At 40.1% G+C, this 14,422-nt stretch overlaps 1 protein-coding gene across 1 annotated transcript in view; it reads right to left on the bottom strand.

Moving 5' to 3' along the window:
* Positions 1-450: 450 nt before the first annotated feature.
* Positions 451-14,422, bottom strand: part of LOC141514017 (angiotensin-converting enzyme-like) — a 33,852-nt gene continuing 19,880 nt past the window's right edge. Inside the window, exons 16-25 of the mRNA XM_074224439.1 lie at positions 13,030-13,173; positions 12,655-12,846; positions 11,764-11,861; positions 11,233-11,405; positions 8,753-8,976; positions 8,191-8,335; positions 7,777-7,875; positions 3,454-3,576; positions 2,697-2,884; positions 451-1,834 (exon numbers count right to left, since the gene is read on the bottom strand). Coding sequence (XP_074080540.1) covers positions 1,629-1,834; positions 2,697-2,884; positions 3,454-3,576; positions 7,777-7,875; positions 8,191-8,335; positions 8,753-8,976; positions 11,233-11,405; positions 11,764-11,861; positions 12,655-12,846; positions 13,030-13,173 — 1,592 coding nt within the window. The 3' untranslated portion in view covers positions 451-1,628. The remainder of the gene's footprint in view (positions 1,835-2,696; positions 2,885-3,453; positions 3,577-7,776; positions 7,876-8,190; positions 8,336-8,752; positions 8,977-11,232; positions 11,406-11,763; positions 11,862-12,654; positions 12,847-13,029; positions 13,174-14,422) is intronic.

Here is a 14,422-nt window from a genome sequence, read left to right as displayed (position 1 = left end):
GGAGATGATGACACCCTCCTCAAGTAGACCCTGAGACCAGCCCCCAACCCCATCCCCTACCCTACCTAGGTCATAGGTCTGGGTTGGATTGAATAGTGGGTTAGATTGAGCCCCAAGGGAATGAGGGGCAGGGACTTGAGGTCAATGGGGGACATTCCAGGAAGGGTATACAAAGTATGTAAATTCCCAACTAGTTCACTAGTTCAAATTCAACTAGTCACATTACAGGCACTTTTCAGAATAGGACAGTGACTTTGCCAAACACTTAATTTCAACAGAAAGCAGAGACTCACTCAACTATTTTTTTATATCCTGGGCAAGGAGCACAATACTTTCCCTCAATCTCAGTTGAGGGGGTTGTGGCAAAAATTACAATGACATCATATGGTCACTGCTGGGAAGAGAGATAGCTATGGATGGTGGCAAGGCTAGGCTAATGAAAAGATCACCTGTATGGCTGCCTGGGTGGGGTGGAAGCTTTTAGCTTGTATCTCCCTGTTTTAATAACTTTTTCTGGCTAGTTAGCTGCTCAACTCAGTAGCTTCTATGTTACTGAAGGCCACAAAATACTGTCAGTGTTCTATTTTTTAACCACCTCTAACATTCCTAGACAAACAGGCCCCAAGACCTAGTTGTGACTTTCAGAAAGTCTGTATCTAAGAACCTCCCCTATTCTGTTTGACCCAGATAGGTACCCAAATTCTCTCTGCCAGGATGAATGATACTTCTTGGTAGACAGTATCTGACTGGGGATTTTGGTCCTAGGGAATAAGGAAGTCCCCCATTTTTCTTCTGCTTTTACAACAGAGAGATAAGACAGTTTGGAGAGAAGGCCAACCAGAGGGAACGTGAATTCAATGCAACATGCATGTAGATGGGGATGGTTGGAAGACTCTCTTCTCTTAAGTACTTCCCTCTGAAAGAGGACAATTCAGAATTGAGGGAGGATGCTTGGGAAAACAGGCTATAAAAAGAAGATTGGAGCCAGGTTCTTGCTGCCTTCAGGTATTACAAGTCCCAATCTCCCAAATTAGTGCTTACTTGCCCCCCATTTTAGGGACAAGAGGGGTTAGGGATTGGGGAATGGTACAGTTTAGGAAAATTAAATAGAACCTTTAATTTTATTCATGTAGGTGCTTGGTGGTGAAATTCTTTGAAGGGAGAAAGGCTAGTTAACTCCTACCAAGCATATCATACCTGACCTCATATCAAGAGATTTCCTTAATAGGTCATGAGAAAATAAATTAGCTCTCTCTCCCAATTTCAACTCTATCCTTCTTCAGACATGGAAGAAGTGTTTGGAGAGGTACTTTGCCTATTGAGATGGAGTGGTCCTATAGCATCTTGCATAGTTAGGAAAGTTTAATTTAGGAAAACCAAAAGAAAAAAAGGAAAACAGGAAGAGAAGAAACGGAGAAGGAAGAAAGAAGAGGAGGAGAATGGTAAAGAATAAGATGGGAGATGGGGCAGAGTAGAAACAGAATGAGGTCCAGAGTCCAGTGCACTGAGTTGCCTCAGTTCTTAATAGTCAAAGCTTTATCCTCAGCTTGTCTTTCACTTCTCCCTTCCACCATCTTCCCCTCTTCTTTCCACATGATTTTCCATTTCCTTTCAATTCCAGCTCAGTTTCAGGAGTGTCTCAGCTCTACCTCAGAGCCAAAATAAGACTCCTGTCGACGTTTGAGGCCATATACCTTATAGGTCAAGCCAAGTATAGCCACAAGAAACACCAGACCTAGGGAAAGCAGTACCCACTGCCCTGCTGCAACTTGCCCAGGCTCCAGCTTCATTCCCAAGAAGGAGACTTTGTCATTCTGGGGGACATTGGAGGCACCTAGGGTGATATGGAAGAAAAACACATGAGGAGGGTGGGAAGATGATAGAATGGGGTACATATGTGGGTAACAGAGAAAGGAAAAAAGAATGGGGCTCCTGGTCATCTCCCCCTCAAATCTAGAGTCATGTCCTTGATCACTTCCCTGATGCAGGTTCTTTGCCAATGCCCACATGAGGAACTCGTAAGCTCTGGGACTTATGTCACAGAAAGTTAGAAATGGAGGAAATATTTAAAATAACTCCCTTATTTTATCAATAATATGTCTCCTTAAAAATGGGAGTTAAAAATATCAGGGAAATTTTCATGGACAAAGTGGTATCCAAACTGAACCTTGAAGGAAGATAAGGATTGATAGAGAGGAGAAAGGTTTTAGGAAATTAATCTAGTGGTGGGAAGGATGGATGGGGAAGTGGTGGATAATGAAGCACAAAGGCAGTAAGCAACATGGGAGAATGAAAAGACTGGATACAGGTGACAATCTGGATTAAAATTTCAGTTCTGCTGCTCATTATCCATATAACTTTCCAATCTCTAGATCTCCAGTTTTCCATTCTGTAAAATTCAACTCTTTCATTGTATTGATCCAAAGAGACTTTGCCTCATTGAGCAACACAGTCCTAGAAACTTAGTGGTTAGGTTCTGACCAAAAGGCATTGCCTAGGGGAGTAGGACAGATAGGGCACCTGCTTACACCCAAATGGAGTGTATCTGATACTCTGATAGCAGATAGGAGCTGGAATCAATTTGTAACAGAGAACTTCTTGCTCTGCATTTACTGTGTCTAGATGTAGAAAACTCTATTAATCTTGGGTGGGATGAAGGAATTGAGATGGAGGAGGGGTAAAGATGGGAGCTGTACCAGAATATGGAGTCCAGTCATACTGAGGCCAGCCCAGAATGTTTTCCTGTTCCTTGTTCTTGACCACGAGCCAGTCCAGCAGGGGTTGGAAGAAGTTCATAATAGCTGTGGCTGACATGTTGGGTTGCCCTGTAAGTAGCATCATAGCTTCTGGCCAGGGCTTACTGGCTCCAAGTTTCAGAGCATCCCTACATAGAGTTTGAGAAAGATGAAAAGAGAGAAATAGATAGTTAATCCCTCTGCCCTGTGGCTACAATCCCTATACAGTGCTCTCTTCCTCTAGGTTAGATTTCCCATTGAGAAGTAACTATCTTGATTCTACATGATCATATTTAGAACTGGATAATTTTACAGATTAAGCATATTCTAACATATTTAAATAAGATTTAGGATAGCCAACCAGCTTTGACTCTGATAATGAAGAAAATTAATAAGCAAAGGAATTAAAGTAATTCTCTAAAGAATTAGACTTGTCTTTAAAGGACAGTTTTTTAGAGAGCATCTGGCCCCAAGGATCCTTTATTTTCTCCTGCCCAGAATCAGAAAAGGAATCATTGTCTTTATCTTGTACAGAGAGATACCAAGACACATAGCAGACTTGGTTTAGGTATGAGTGGGTGGGCAGATCAGGAAGGAAGCTAATCTTCCAGGTCTATATCCATTATCTCCAGCGGGCTCTCTTCTCAAAGGCTGCTGACTCTGTGGCAGGCAGCTGGATTAGAGGATTGAATTTAAGCCAAAGGACAAATTAACTCACGCCAAGAGCTTCCCTGCCTCCTTTGATTGATAGATATCACACTTGTGCAGTGGGCCTGTGTGGCCAGCGGCTCGGCACAGGGCCTCGTGAAACTGGAATTGAATCACAAAACTGACAAAGTATCTGGAAAGAGAAGACAAATCAAGGGTAAAACCAAACCAGGTGGTCCAAAAGCTCTTCTTAATTTAAACTTTACTTCATAGAACTAGAAAAAAGAATGCAGTTGGAGTTAAAAAAAAACAAACCAAGAATCTTAAGGGAAATAATGGAAAAAGGGTACCTATCAATTCTATATCTCAAATTATATTACAAAGTAATAATCATTAAAAACCATTTGGCAATTATTTAAAAAAAACCAAAATTTTTGGGACAGATTAGGAACACAAGATTTAGAATCTAATGTATATAAAAACTTCTGGGAAAAGCATTTAGTTAGAAATTAGATTTAGTCCAACATCTCATACCATAAATAGGGTTAAGTACCAAGTGGCTATGAAAAAGATCACATGAATATATAACCATACTAGAATATAGAATAAAGTCAAAAGTTACTAAAGTCAGCATATCTGTTTACCCCCAAATATAACCAGACATATATACCAAAGAGGAAAAGAATCCAAAATGTGTGAAAACATTCTTAGAGGGGGTAGATAAAAGGTGCAGTGGATAGAGCACCTAAGTTCAATTCCAGCCTCAGACACTTAATTACCTAGCTGTGTGACCTTGGATTAGTCACTTAACCCCATTGCTTTGCAACACCCCCCCATAAAATAAATAAATAATAAACATTCCCAGAACATTTTGTTTCAGCAAAGAATTGGAAATTAAAGAAATGCTTATCATTCAGGAAATAGTGGAACAAATTGTATGAATGTAGGGAAATATTATTGTGTACTAATTGATGAAAGGAACAGATTCACCTGAATCTTAGAATAGTTGTATGAATTGATGCAGGGGAAGTGAGAAGAATTTATACAATGACAGTAAAGTTACTGTAGAAGAAAAATCCATTGAAAGATTTAAGAACTCTGAACAAGGCAATTCATTCATCACAATTAGAGGATAGAGGATGAAACATTTTCTGAATAGAAAGATAATGGACTAGTGATATACATATTCAGACATGGACAATTTGTAGGTCTGTTTTATATCATACTGCAAAATCATTCTAGTGCTTTTTGTAATTGCAGACAAGGAAATCAGGGTTAAGCAACTTGCCCAAAGCCACACAGCTATTCAGTGTCAATTATCTGAAGCCATATATGAACTCAGGACCTCCTGACTCCAGGAGTGATGCTCTATGAACTGTGCCACTTAGCTGTCGCCTATATTTTGTTTTTGAGAGGAGAGAATTGGGAGCAAGGAAAAGGGTAATTATAGCAATGCAAAAAAGTAAGAAAAGTTGGGTGTTGTTTTGTTTTCTTCTGTAAAGAAACTTGCTGAAGAGAACAGAGATTCAGAGAACAGATAAATGCAATGGCTTTTGGAATCAATTGATGTTTGTATATACTTTAAAAACACAAAAAGCAAACAAATTATACATAAGTCATTCCTCAACATCCTAAATAACTCTCTTGTCTGACCTCTTAGGGTTATTGTAGATGCCAAGCAAAGCCTCAGAGAGGAAGTGACTACTGAAAAAAATTAGGTCTAGGAATGTTAAAGAATAGACCCTACTAGAGTTGGTGACCACTTGACACTGTCACCTCCTGAGGGTCACAGTAGTCTAAGAGAACAGGTAACAGGTAACAAGTACTAAGAGATAGATACAGCAATATTGAGCCTACAGAAGGGAAACAATTGGTGAAAATAACCAATTTACTGCAATAATACCATAGAATAATCAGCAGAGTGATTTAGAAAGATGGAAAATACATATATGGGGAGGTTAAATCTACAAACATTTGAAAAAAATAGTCACTTCAGTGTAAAAGCACTTTGCAACAAAGGACGAATCCAATCCTTTGAACTTCTGGAATGATTCAGAACATACAAAGAATTAAATAAAAATCTCAAAGAAATAACAATAGAATCTAGATCTCTTAAGTCACATCAAGTCTAACCGGGGCTTAGAGAACTTAGAACACAAGGCAGACATGTTATAAAACAGTAGTTCCTCTGAAAAGGAGAATGACAGAATTGGAATACAAAACTTCAGAAGCAGAAAAAAATTAACAGAACAAATAACAAATAACAGAATAAAATAACAAATAAAACAGGATTAACACATAACTCAAAATAAACTTCAGGGACTAAGTAGACTCTTAAGAGGAGAGAAGAGCATATATGCACAATCCCCCATTGATGTACATAGTAAACCAGTACATATAATTAACTCTAAGACTTTGATAAAATAGTATAGTTTTTAAAAAAATCTATAAAACATTGTCCTCACAAACCTAGGGCACACTCTCCTACATACACATACAGCAAGCATGGCAAAAGTAGGACCAAATTTACAGTACAATGAATGGTAGTGAGACAGCAATGTTTGGCATTTGGCAACTCACATCTCCTGACTCTGCAAGGCTTGTAAAGTCTTTCTTCACAGAATCATCATGTCTTTCTTTGGAACTTCCTATCACTTGGAACATCTCTGCTATATAGATAAGTTGCTCAACTGAATTTTCAGGGTCTGTCCATTTCCATAAATGACTCTCTTTGCTGCCAGAGGTCTCAGTTTTTGAAGCTGCTTTCTTCCTTGAGTTAACACCCTTTTGGTATCCATATCTATCTGGAATGTGTCTGCTTCACCTTGAATTCTCTCAAATCAGAAAAATTCTAGAACTGTTGAATCAGGTGTTTTTTTCCATTGCTACATACTATGCCTAATGGAGGAGGGACAGAAAAGAACTCCTTCCCCCAATTTCTTTCAGGATCTCTATCAAGTACTCCTAAGACTTCAAGTCCCCAGCTCTTAGCTAATTTAAGTCCCCAAGCATACAGGACTAATTGTTTTGTTGAGCAATGAAGCTGTTCCTTTTAATCCATTCAAGGACCTGTTCACACCTCATAAAAGGAATTTTCCCAGCAGTCATCACCTTGTTAATATATATCACTCCAAGAATTCTGTTATTACATCTAGTAAGCTAGAGGGTAAATCAAAGCCCCCCTCCCTTTATATCTCATAGAATAAAAACACAAGCTTATAACCAAAGACTTCCAGTTAAGATGAGAATGTGAATGTAGAAAAGCCCTAGCATTCAGCCAGAATATATTTAAAATAAAATCCATTGATAAAGGAAATCAAAACCAAAAGTAAAACAGAAGCAAACCCCTTTATTTGGTCCAGAACTGCACAAAAAGAAGACAGCCAGAAGCCCGAAGAAATGGGGAGGGAGTCCTTTCAGGAATGCCAGCTAGGGGTGTGAAGGTCTGGCAGTTGGCAGAACTGAAGAAAAGGAGTTATGCCAAGGAAACCAGTTCCAGATCTTGAAATTGGACCCCCAACCTGCCAATGCTCTGAGCAGGGTAATTTCAGGTCAGCACAAACACCAGCAATCAAGGATTTTCAAATCAGACCCCAGTCCTGGTCCATCACAACCAGGGGAACAGATATAGCATCCCTGAAGACCATTGTGTTGGGTGGGATATGTGGTCTGGTTCTACCCAGAAGAGCAGAGAGCAGGGGGAAATGGAAACAATAATTCAATCAATATTACCATCACTATGCCAATCTATGGTTCCACAGATCAACTGTCAGGGGTGGAATGAGAAAGCCTACAAATTTGGTATTTAATGCTTTGCTGTTTCAATATAATTGACTTCCTTTGTAATGCTAAGTATTTTTAGTCTGTAGTTTAAAATCTTCTGATAAAGAGCCATAGGTTTTTTAAGGTTTTACATGATATAAAAAAAAAAATGTTAAGATCCCCTAACCTATAGGGTGGCTAGGTGGCATAGTGGATAAAGCACCGGCCCTGGAGTCAGGAGTACCTGGGTTCAAATTTGGTCTCAGACACTTAATAATTACCTAGCTGTGTGGCCTTGGGCAAGCCACTTAACCCTGTTTGTCTTGCAAAAACCTAAAAAAGATACCCTAACCTAGACCAAGCTTACTTTTTCTGGTGGCTGCTCTCCAAAGTATTGTTTTACCCCCCCTAGTAAATATAAATTTCTTATTGAAAAAAACTGTCTCACCTTTGTATTTTTAGCACCTATCACAGTGCTCAGCATACAGTAGGTATGTAATTCATGCTTGTTGATTGTTTGAGCATTGTCATCTCTTTTTACACACACTCATATGCATTAACTTCTCCCCAATAACTCCTGTTAATAGCACCCTTCTGTTCCCAGGCAGACCTGGGTCCTTTCTTTCTTTACCTGAGATAGGGCACATTTCCAGGTATGTGGTACTTGGCACCTGGGTCAAAGTCTTCTTGTGTCCTGGGTACTGGTGGACACAGACCCTGGTACTTTAGCCTGTGAAAAAGAGAAAAGAGTTGTGGGGAGTGGATGCCATCCTGTTGTCTTGGTAAATAAGGTGTGTGAGTTTATGAGAAAAGTATACATACATATATATATATATATATATATATATGTATTTGAAAGTTGAGTGGCACTACTGGCTTAGAAGGGGAGATCCCACACCTACCACCTGAGATTGCCCCTGGGTCCTGACACAAGGCTGCCCAAGTCCCAGACTCCAGGGGTAGCTGATTCCAAAGGTTCTGACTCTGAACCTTGATCTCATCTCATAGCCCCTACACACATAAGTACCAACTTGCTCATGCAGACCTGAGGTTCCACCATTCCTGATTGTATTCTTTCTTGTTGATGCTCCCATCGAACACCCGCCAGCGCCATTGGTCAATAAGGTAACCAAAAGGAATGAAGGCAATCTTATCCAGTGCAACACTCATAAGATAGTTGATGTCACTCTCTGGCAAAGAGGATACAAGTAATCAGCTCTCCCCTTCCCTTTCTAATTTCTCCAATTTATTCTTAATGGCCTCCTTCCCAACAGAACTGGAAATTGTGTCACTGTTTCCTGAAGGGTTTGAGCTTCTACATAACACACATGGCTCGACTTATACACCATCAATTGCCACATTTGTTTAGTGGGATTTTTTTATATTAAAAATGTACATTTCCCAAAGAAGACTTTGAAAGCTATCTCCTTTCACTCCTTACTGAATAAGCAGCTTCTGATCTTAGTTAATTCTTGACAATTCTGCTCCCTATTTTCATCTGATATTTGTTTCCACCCCTGCACCCTGGCCTCCAAGTCTCTCCTTAATCTTTTGCTGCCCATCTTTGAGTTTTCCTTCCATCTTTGGGTTCCCACCCCTTAGCTTACCATGGTCCCCGCCCTCATTATCCAGCAGGCCAATACTGTGTAAGTGCTTGGGGGTGGAGACAGATAGTGCCAGCACATCTCCGATGGCCTCATGGAAACCTGGGTTGGCACCCTCTCGGAAGGTCAAAGGTTGGTCTTTGTATTGCATGAAATACTGCACATGACCCATCTCATGGTGAATGACGATGAGGTCCTCCATATTCACCACTGTGCATTGTTTGATTCTATGTGCAAAAAGAGAAAGAAAAGGGGTGGGGAGATAGGAGAATGAGATCTTTAGGCATGGGGATAGGGAAGAGGAATGGACAGACCAACAAAGTATTTCTTAGTCTATACATGGAAAGGGCTTTCTCCTCTCTACTGTTATACCAGATTATGATGATGATTATGATTAGAAAGCAAGAATGTTGAAAACTACCTGTATGTGTAATTGAAAAAAATAAAATTTTAAAAAAGAGATCAAGGAAGAAAATAAGACTACAAAAGTGAGAATTCTGGAAGTAGAACCATCTGAAGAGATTACTTAGTTCCCTAACTGCTCTCACTACATTTGCCATCTGCTCTTTCTATAAAGGCCTTGGTATTAGATGAAATGCAATATCATCTGTGATATTGTTCAATTGTTTGGTATGAGTATGTCCTCTGATCTCACTGAACCCTGAAAAGATTAGCAGCATCACAGCCTTCCTTTGTCTCCCTTCATAGTGCCTAGATGAGGTTTTATAAGAGGCTTCTGTGGAAGTGGAATGAATTAACTGCCTCTGTGTTAGAGATATTAAACTCAAAATAGGAGTTTAATTCAAAATTTAAATTAAAATAAATTGTATATAATTATCTCTTGACTATATGCATCCTGATTTAGAACATTAATATTATCTATGTTCTATTATCATTTTATTTAAATATTTCTTTATTACATTTTAATTTGGTTGAGGCTCTACTTGTAGGCTGACACCACTGTTTAAGCCATCCAAGTCAGAAGATTGTTTTCTATTCTCTTACTGAGCTCCCTTTTTCATTCTTTGAATCCCTCTTGTTTCATATGACAAGGTCTATTTCTCCTTTGCTACTATCCTTAGGGGAGAGCATAAACAACTTGGTACATGGAGTTAAGATTTTATCTACCTTCTCTCCTGATTCCCTAAGGGTGCACAATGAGCCCTGTTCTATCCCTCTTAAAAGAATTGAGCCACAAAAATTATCAGAAAGGTGAAATTAAAAGGAAAGCAAACAGCAAGTTTTGGATTAGACCCAAGGGTTTAAATCCTACTCGTGATAAGAAAGGAATTTAAATATTATTTCATTTGATCCCCTCAAGAAGCCTACCAAATAGGTATTATTATGCTACCCATATAGAGGACATGGAGGCAGATTAAGTGAGGGCCATACAGCTAGCTGAGGTTTCATTAGAATTCAGGCGTTCCTGACTCTAGATTTAGTACTCTATCCACTGCATTACCCAGTTGCCAAGGTTCTTCCTTGCTCCATCCCAGCATGGGTTAAGCTAGTTTCCCTTTAAAAAGCTATTCCTGGAACTCGATTGAGAGGAAGAGGAGCTGATAAAGTGGAGGTAGGAGAAGGATCAAGCAGCTTCTCCCTTGTCACAGCTTCCTTAATGCCTATCAAATGGGGTGGGGAGAAGGGGAGGGTTAACTTCAAGGAAAAAAAGTAGCCTAACTCCTGTTGGAAGGGAAATCCTGTTAGATATTGATCCTATCACAATGACTTTGCTGCTTATTACCTGTGTGACCTCAGCAAAAATGAGAGAGTTGTACTATAAGTGACATTTAAAGTCCCTTCCAACTCTGAAATTCCATATATTAAATAGCATACAGTATTCCTCATCTACCCTACTCCATTTCTTTGGGGCTACAGTCCTGATGTCTTTGTAGTGGTGTGTTCAAGAGACTAACCACAAGTTTCTGCTCTCCTGAAATGGCATGTACTGCTATTGTGTATTTGCCTAGGATACATGTGAGAATCTATTGATCACCTAGCATCTGCTCCCCAGCTCATCTTACTTTGTTCCAGCACCATACTTTTTAATGGAAGAAATGTAATTTGTAGCCCTGGAATGGAGTAATACAAATTATTGGCACAGCAGAGTCAGAAGGACTTAAGAGTTAGAAAGACCTGAATTCAAATCCAGACTCAGATATTGACTAACTCCTTGACTAACTCTGCTCGTCTCCATTTCTTCGACTATAAAATGAGAATCATAAGAGTACTTACCTCGCAGGGATATTGTGAAAATCAAATGAGATACTTGTGAAGTGCTTAACACTGGAGCACAGTAAGAATTTAACTAATACTTATACCTGAACTGATCAAACCATCAACATGGTGTCCTAACTTTCAGAACTAGCCAGACAGATTTTCTCCTTATTTTTGATTAAGGGCAGGGGGAGGGAGGGAATATCATCACTTCCTTTCCCCTTCTCCAAATGAATCTGAAAGGATATCATCCCTTTCTGTCCCACCTGAAGTCTTTGCCATTATAAAAATCCCAGGCTGAAGCATGGCATACAACTTCTCGTCCATCGTTTGGCTTCTCCAGCATTGACTTTTCCCAGAACTCAGGGGGCAGGGGAATAAGACCCAGGGACTGGAAGAATTTATCTGCCTCTTCAAACATTCTCCGGACGGTCCAACCCTGAAATCAAAAGTCCAAAGAATCAAAGGATCATAGCTGGAGAGCTGAAAGGTACTTTGGTGGTTTTCAAAGTTCAATTTCTCAAATAAACTGAGTCCCAGTGAAGGGAAGTGATTTACCCATGGTCACAGGACACTACTAATACAGAAGGGACAAAGTTTAGGGTGCAGGGTAGTGGAAGGGACCCAGTGTGGGAAAGGACCTCTCTAAGCACCAGAAACCTTTCATCCCCACTGGATTCCCCTCATTGAGGACCTTGAATTTGAGAGTAGAGAAACATCAGAAGGCACAAGATTGGGAGTGAGAGGGTGGAGAAGAGCTGTGTAAGGAGCAGAGATCAAGTTGACAGATCACTGACCTGGTTTATCATAGCTGGAGTGGCATCCACCTGGTGGGCAGAAGGATATGGCACCACCAATTCATAGATGTTGGACCAGGTCTGAGCCCACATGTTGCCTGGAAAGAAAAGAGAGAGAAAGAGGTTAAATACAGATGCCTTTCACCACTCAAGGCGAAAGAACCATCCTGGAATAAATTCAGAAAGAGTGCTGGCTCTCTTCCTTCTTTACAAAGGTATAGGATTATGGATGTGGAATATTGAATACTGTCAACATAGCTGATGTGTAGGGATTTTTTTACTCTTTCATCTTTGGATGTTACAGAGGATGGCTCTTGATAAAAGAGGGCTCTGGGATAATTCAGAAATGAAGATGAAGTGAAAAACAAATGGAATAGATAATAGTTAAAAACCTCATAAATAGTGAAAGTAAAACCAATTAAAAATCTAAAAAGAAAAAGAAAAATGTTAGACATAAATCAGGCCTTTTGTTCTCTGTCTCCCACACTCATTAGCTGTGTGCTGATTCGATAGAAAAAAATTTATGTTGCCCCTCCCCCATCTGTGCTTCCAATAAAGCCATCACTATAATACTCAAGAAGGGAGGGCTGACCTGAAGGTGAATCAGGTCACTAGGGATACAGAGGCCTTGATAATATAACTCATAGACTCAAGTTTTCCAATTCTCCTATCTCCTTGGCAGCTTCTCTTCTCCCTGCCACCTATTCTCACTTTCCTCCACCATCTATTCTAATGTTTGTCCTGGTATCCTCAGAGGCTCCTCACATCTCTCTGGTTCCATTCTGCCTTTTCTTCATTACCTAGTACTAACTCCATATCTCCCAGGTCCAAGCTTTCATCCTCTCCTCCCTGCTGCTGGACTTTGACCCCCATCTTTTGTCTCTTTCTCACCTAACAGATGAGCAGGAATGGGCCCTTGAAGGTTGATGTGATTAGCTCCATAGTGACGATATAGAGCTCGACGGACATAGGCATGAAGGTTCAGGTAGAGTGGCTGCAGTTGTTGGTAGAGTTGCTCCAGATCCTGCTCCAGGGAAGGTGTTTCATAACTGGCTCTCCAAGAGGCTCCAGAATCAGCAAAGCCTGGGATACATGCGAGAATCCCTTGATCACCTAGGATCTGCTCCCCAGCTCATCTTATTCATAGGACCTATCTCCAAGTCCCTATTCCTTCCCTCAGAGGCCCTCAGGGTCTCAGGGGCTAACCCCTAAGATCTATGGCTTCCCAAGTAGGAATGATATCAGGCATGGGGCAGGGATACTCACCATTGAGCTGAGCAGCTTTGTTGCTAAGCTCCACATACTCCTGGAAGTGGGGAAGGATAGCTCGTCCTGCCATATCCCTCCAACCCTTCCATGCCCATAGCAGGTTGTCATAGTCCCGAGATGAGGCCATCAAGTTCGTCAAATCTGAGTGTTTAATATAAATTGAACATGAGGTACCCAAGTGCATACACACACACACACACACACACACACACACACACACACACACACACACACACATCCTAGAGTTGGAATGGCCCTTAATAGGTTAATATAGGAATGGATTGAAGAGGCAGTATGGCACAATGGAGTTTTGCCCCAACTCTTCTTTAATTTAGCACATTATCTCAGGTCAAATATTTCATTTCTGAGATTTTTCTCATTTGTAAAATAAGGATATCTGCTCAGGTTACCTCCTAGCACTGAGAATTCAAATACAATAGATGTGAAGGTGATTGGAAAACCTAAAATAACAATTGAAGATAAGATGATACTGTTTGAGCTGATTGTTAGTAGAAGTTGCAAAACCACACTGATTTCACTCAATTTATGCTGAAAGTCTTTAGCTGGGTCCCCTTTCCCTTCCTCAGATCTTCAGCAATCCTTTTCTTCTACTCTTGTTGGTTCCTAATCACATTTCCTACAAACTAATGACTAGCGAAATCAAGAATCAGTCAAACAAAATCCAAAGAATGAAAAAAATAAAAGAAAATGTAAAAATAATCTCATTGGGAAAAACATAGAGTCAGAAGAAGAGAAAAGAGGGAAACAGAATGGGGCAAATTACATCACATGAAGAAACAAAAATTTGTCTTATGCTATAGTTTAATAGGAGGGGAAAGGGGAAAGAAAAGGGAGGAGGGCTGATAGAAGTGCTCAAAAACAAACTATGACTCCAAACCTGAGAAATTCCCATAAGGCCTTGGTCTTACTCCTACCTTTACCTTTACCTCTCAAATTTAAGTCAATGACTTGGACAGCTAAGTGCTGTAATGGTGAGAACACTGAGGCAATATAGCTAGGAAGACATTTAACATTTACTGAGTCCTCTTCAGCAAGTCGCTTAAACTCTGTTTGCCTCAGTTTTTTAAATATAAAAATGGGGCAATAATAGCCTCCAAGAAAAATGTGAATTTGTCACAAACTATAGAAGAGCTCAAGAAGGATATTTTTTTTTTAGGTTTTTGCAAGGCAAATGGAGTTAAGTGGCTTGCTCAAGGCCACACAGCTAGGTAATTATTAAGTGTCTGAGGCTGGATTTGAACTCAGGTACTCTTGACTCCAGGGCCAGTGCTCTATTCACTGTGACACCTAGCCACCCCTTCAAAAAGGATTTTGAAAGTCAATTAAGAGAGGTAAAGGAAAAATTGGGAACAGAAATGAGTGATGAAAA

Source organism: Macrotis lagotis, chromosome 2, assembly GCF_037893015.1.
Source record: "Macrotis lagotis isolate mMagLag1 chromosome 2, bilby.v1.9.chrom.fasta, whole genome shotgun sequence".
In the NCBI taxonomy this organism is placed as follows: domain Eukaryota; kingdom Metazoa; phylum Chordata; class Mammalia; order Peramelemorphia; family Peramelidae; genus Macrotis; species Macrotis lagotis.
Note: the sequence above shows the minus strand (reverse complement) of the source record. Positions and strands in the feature narration are given on the sequence as shown.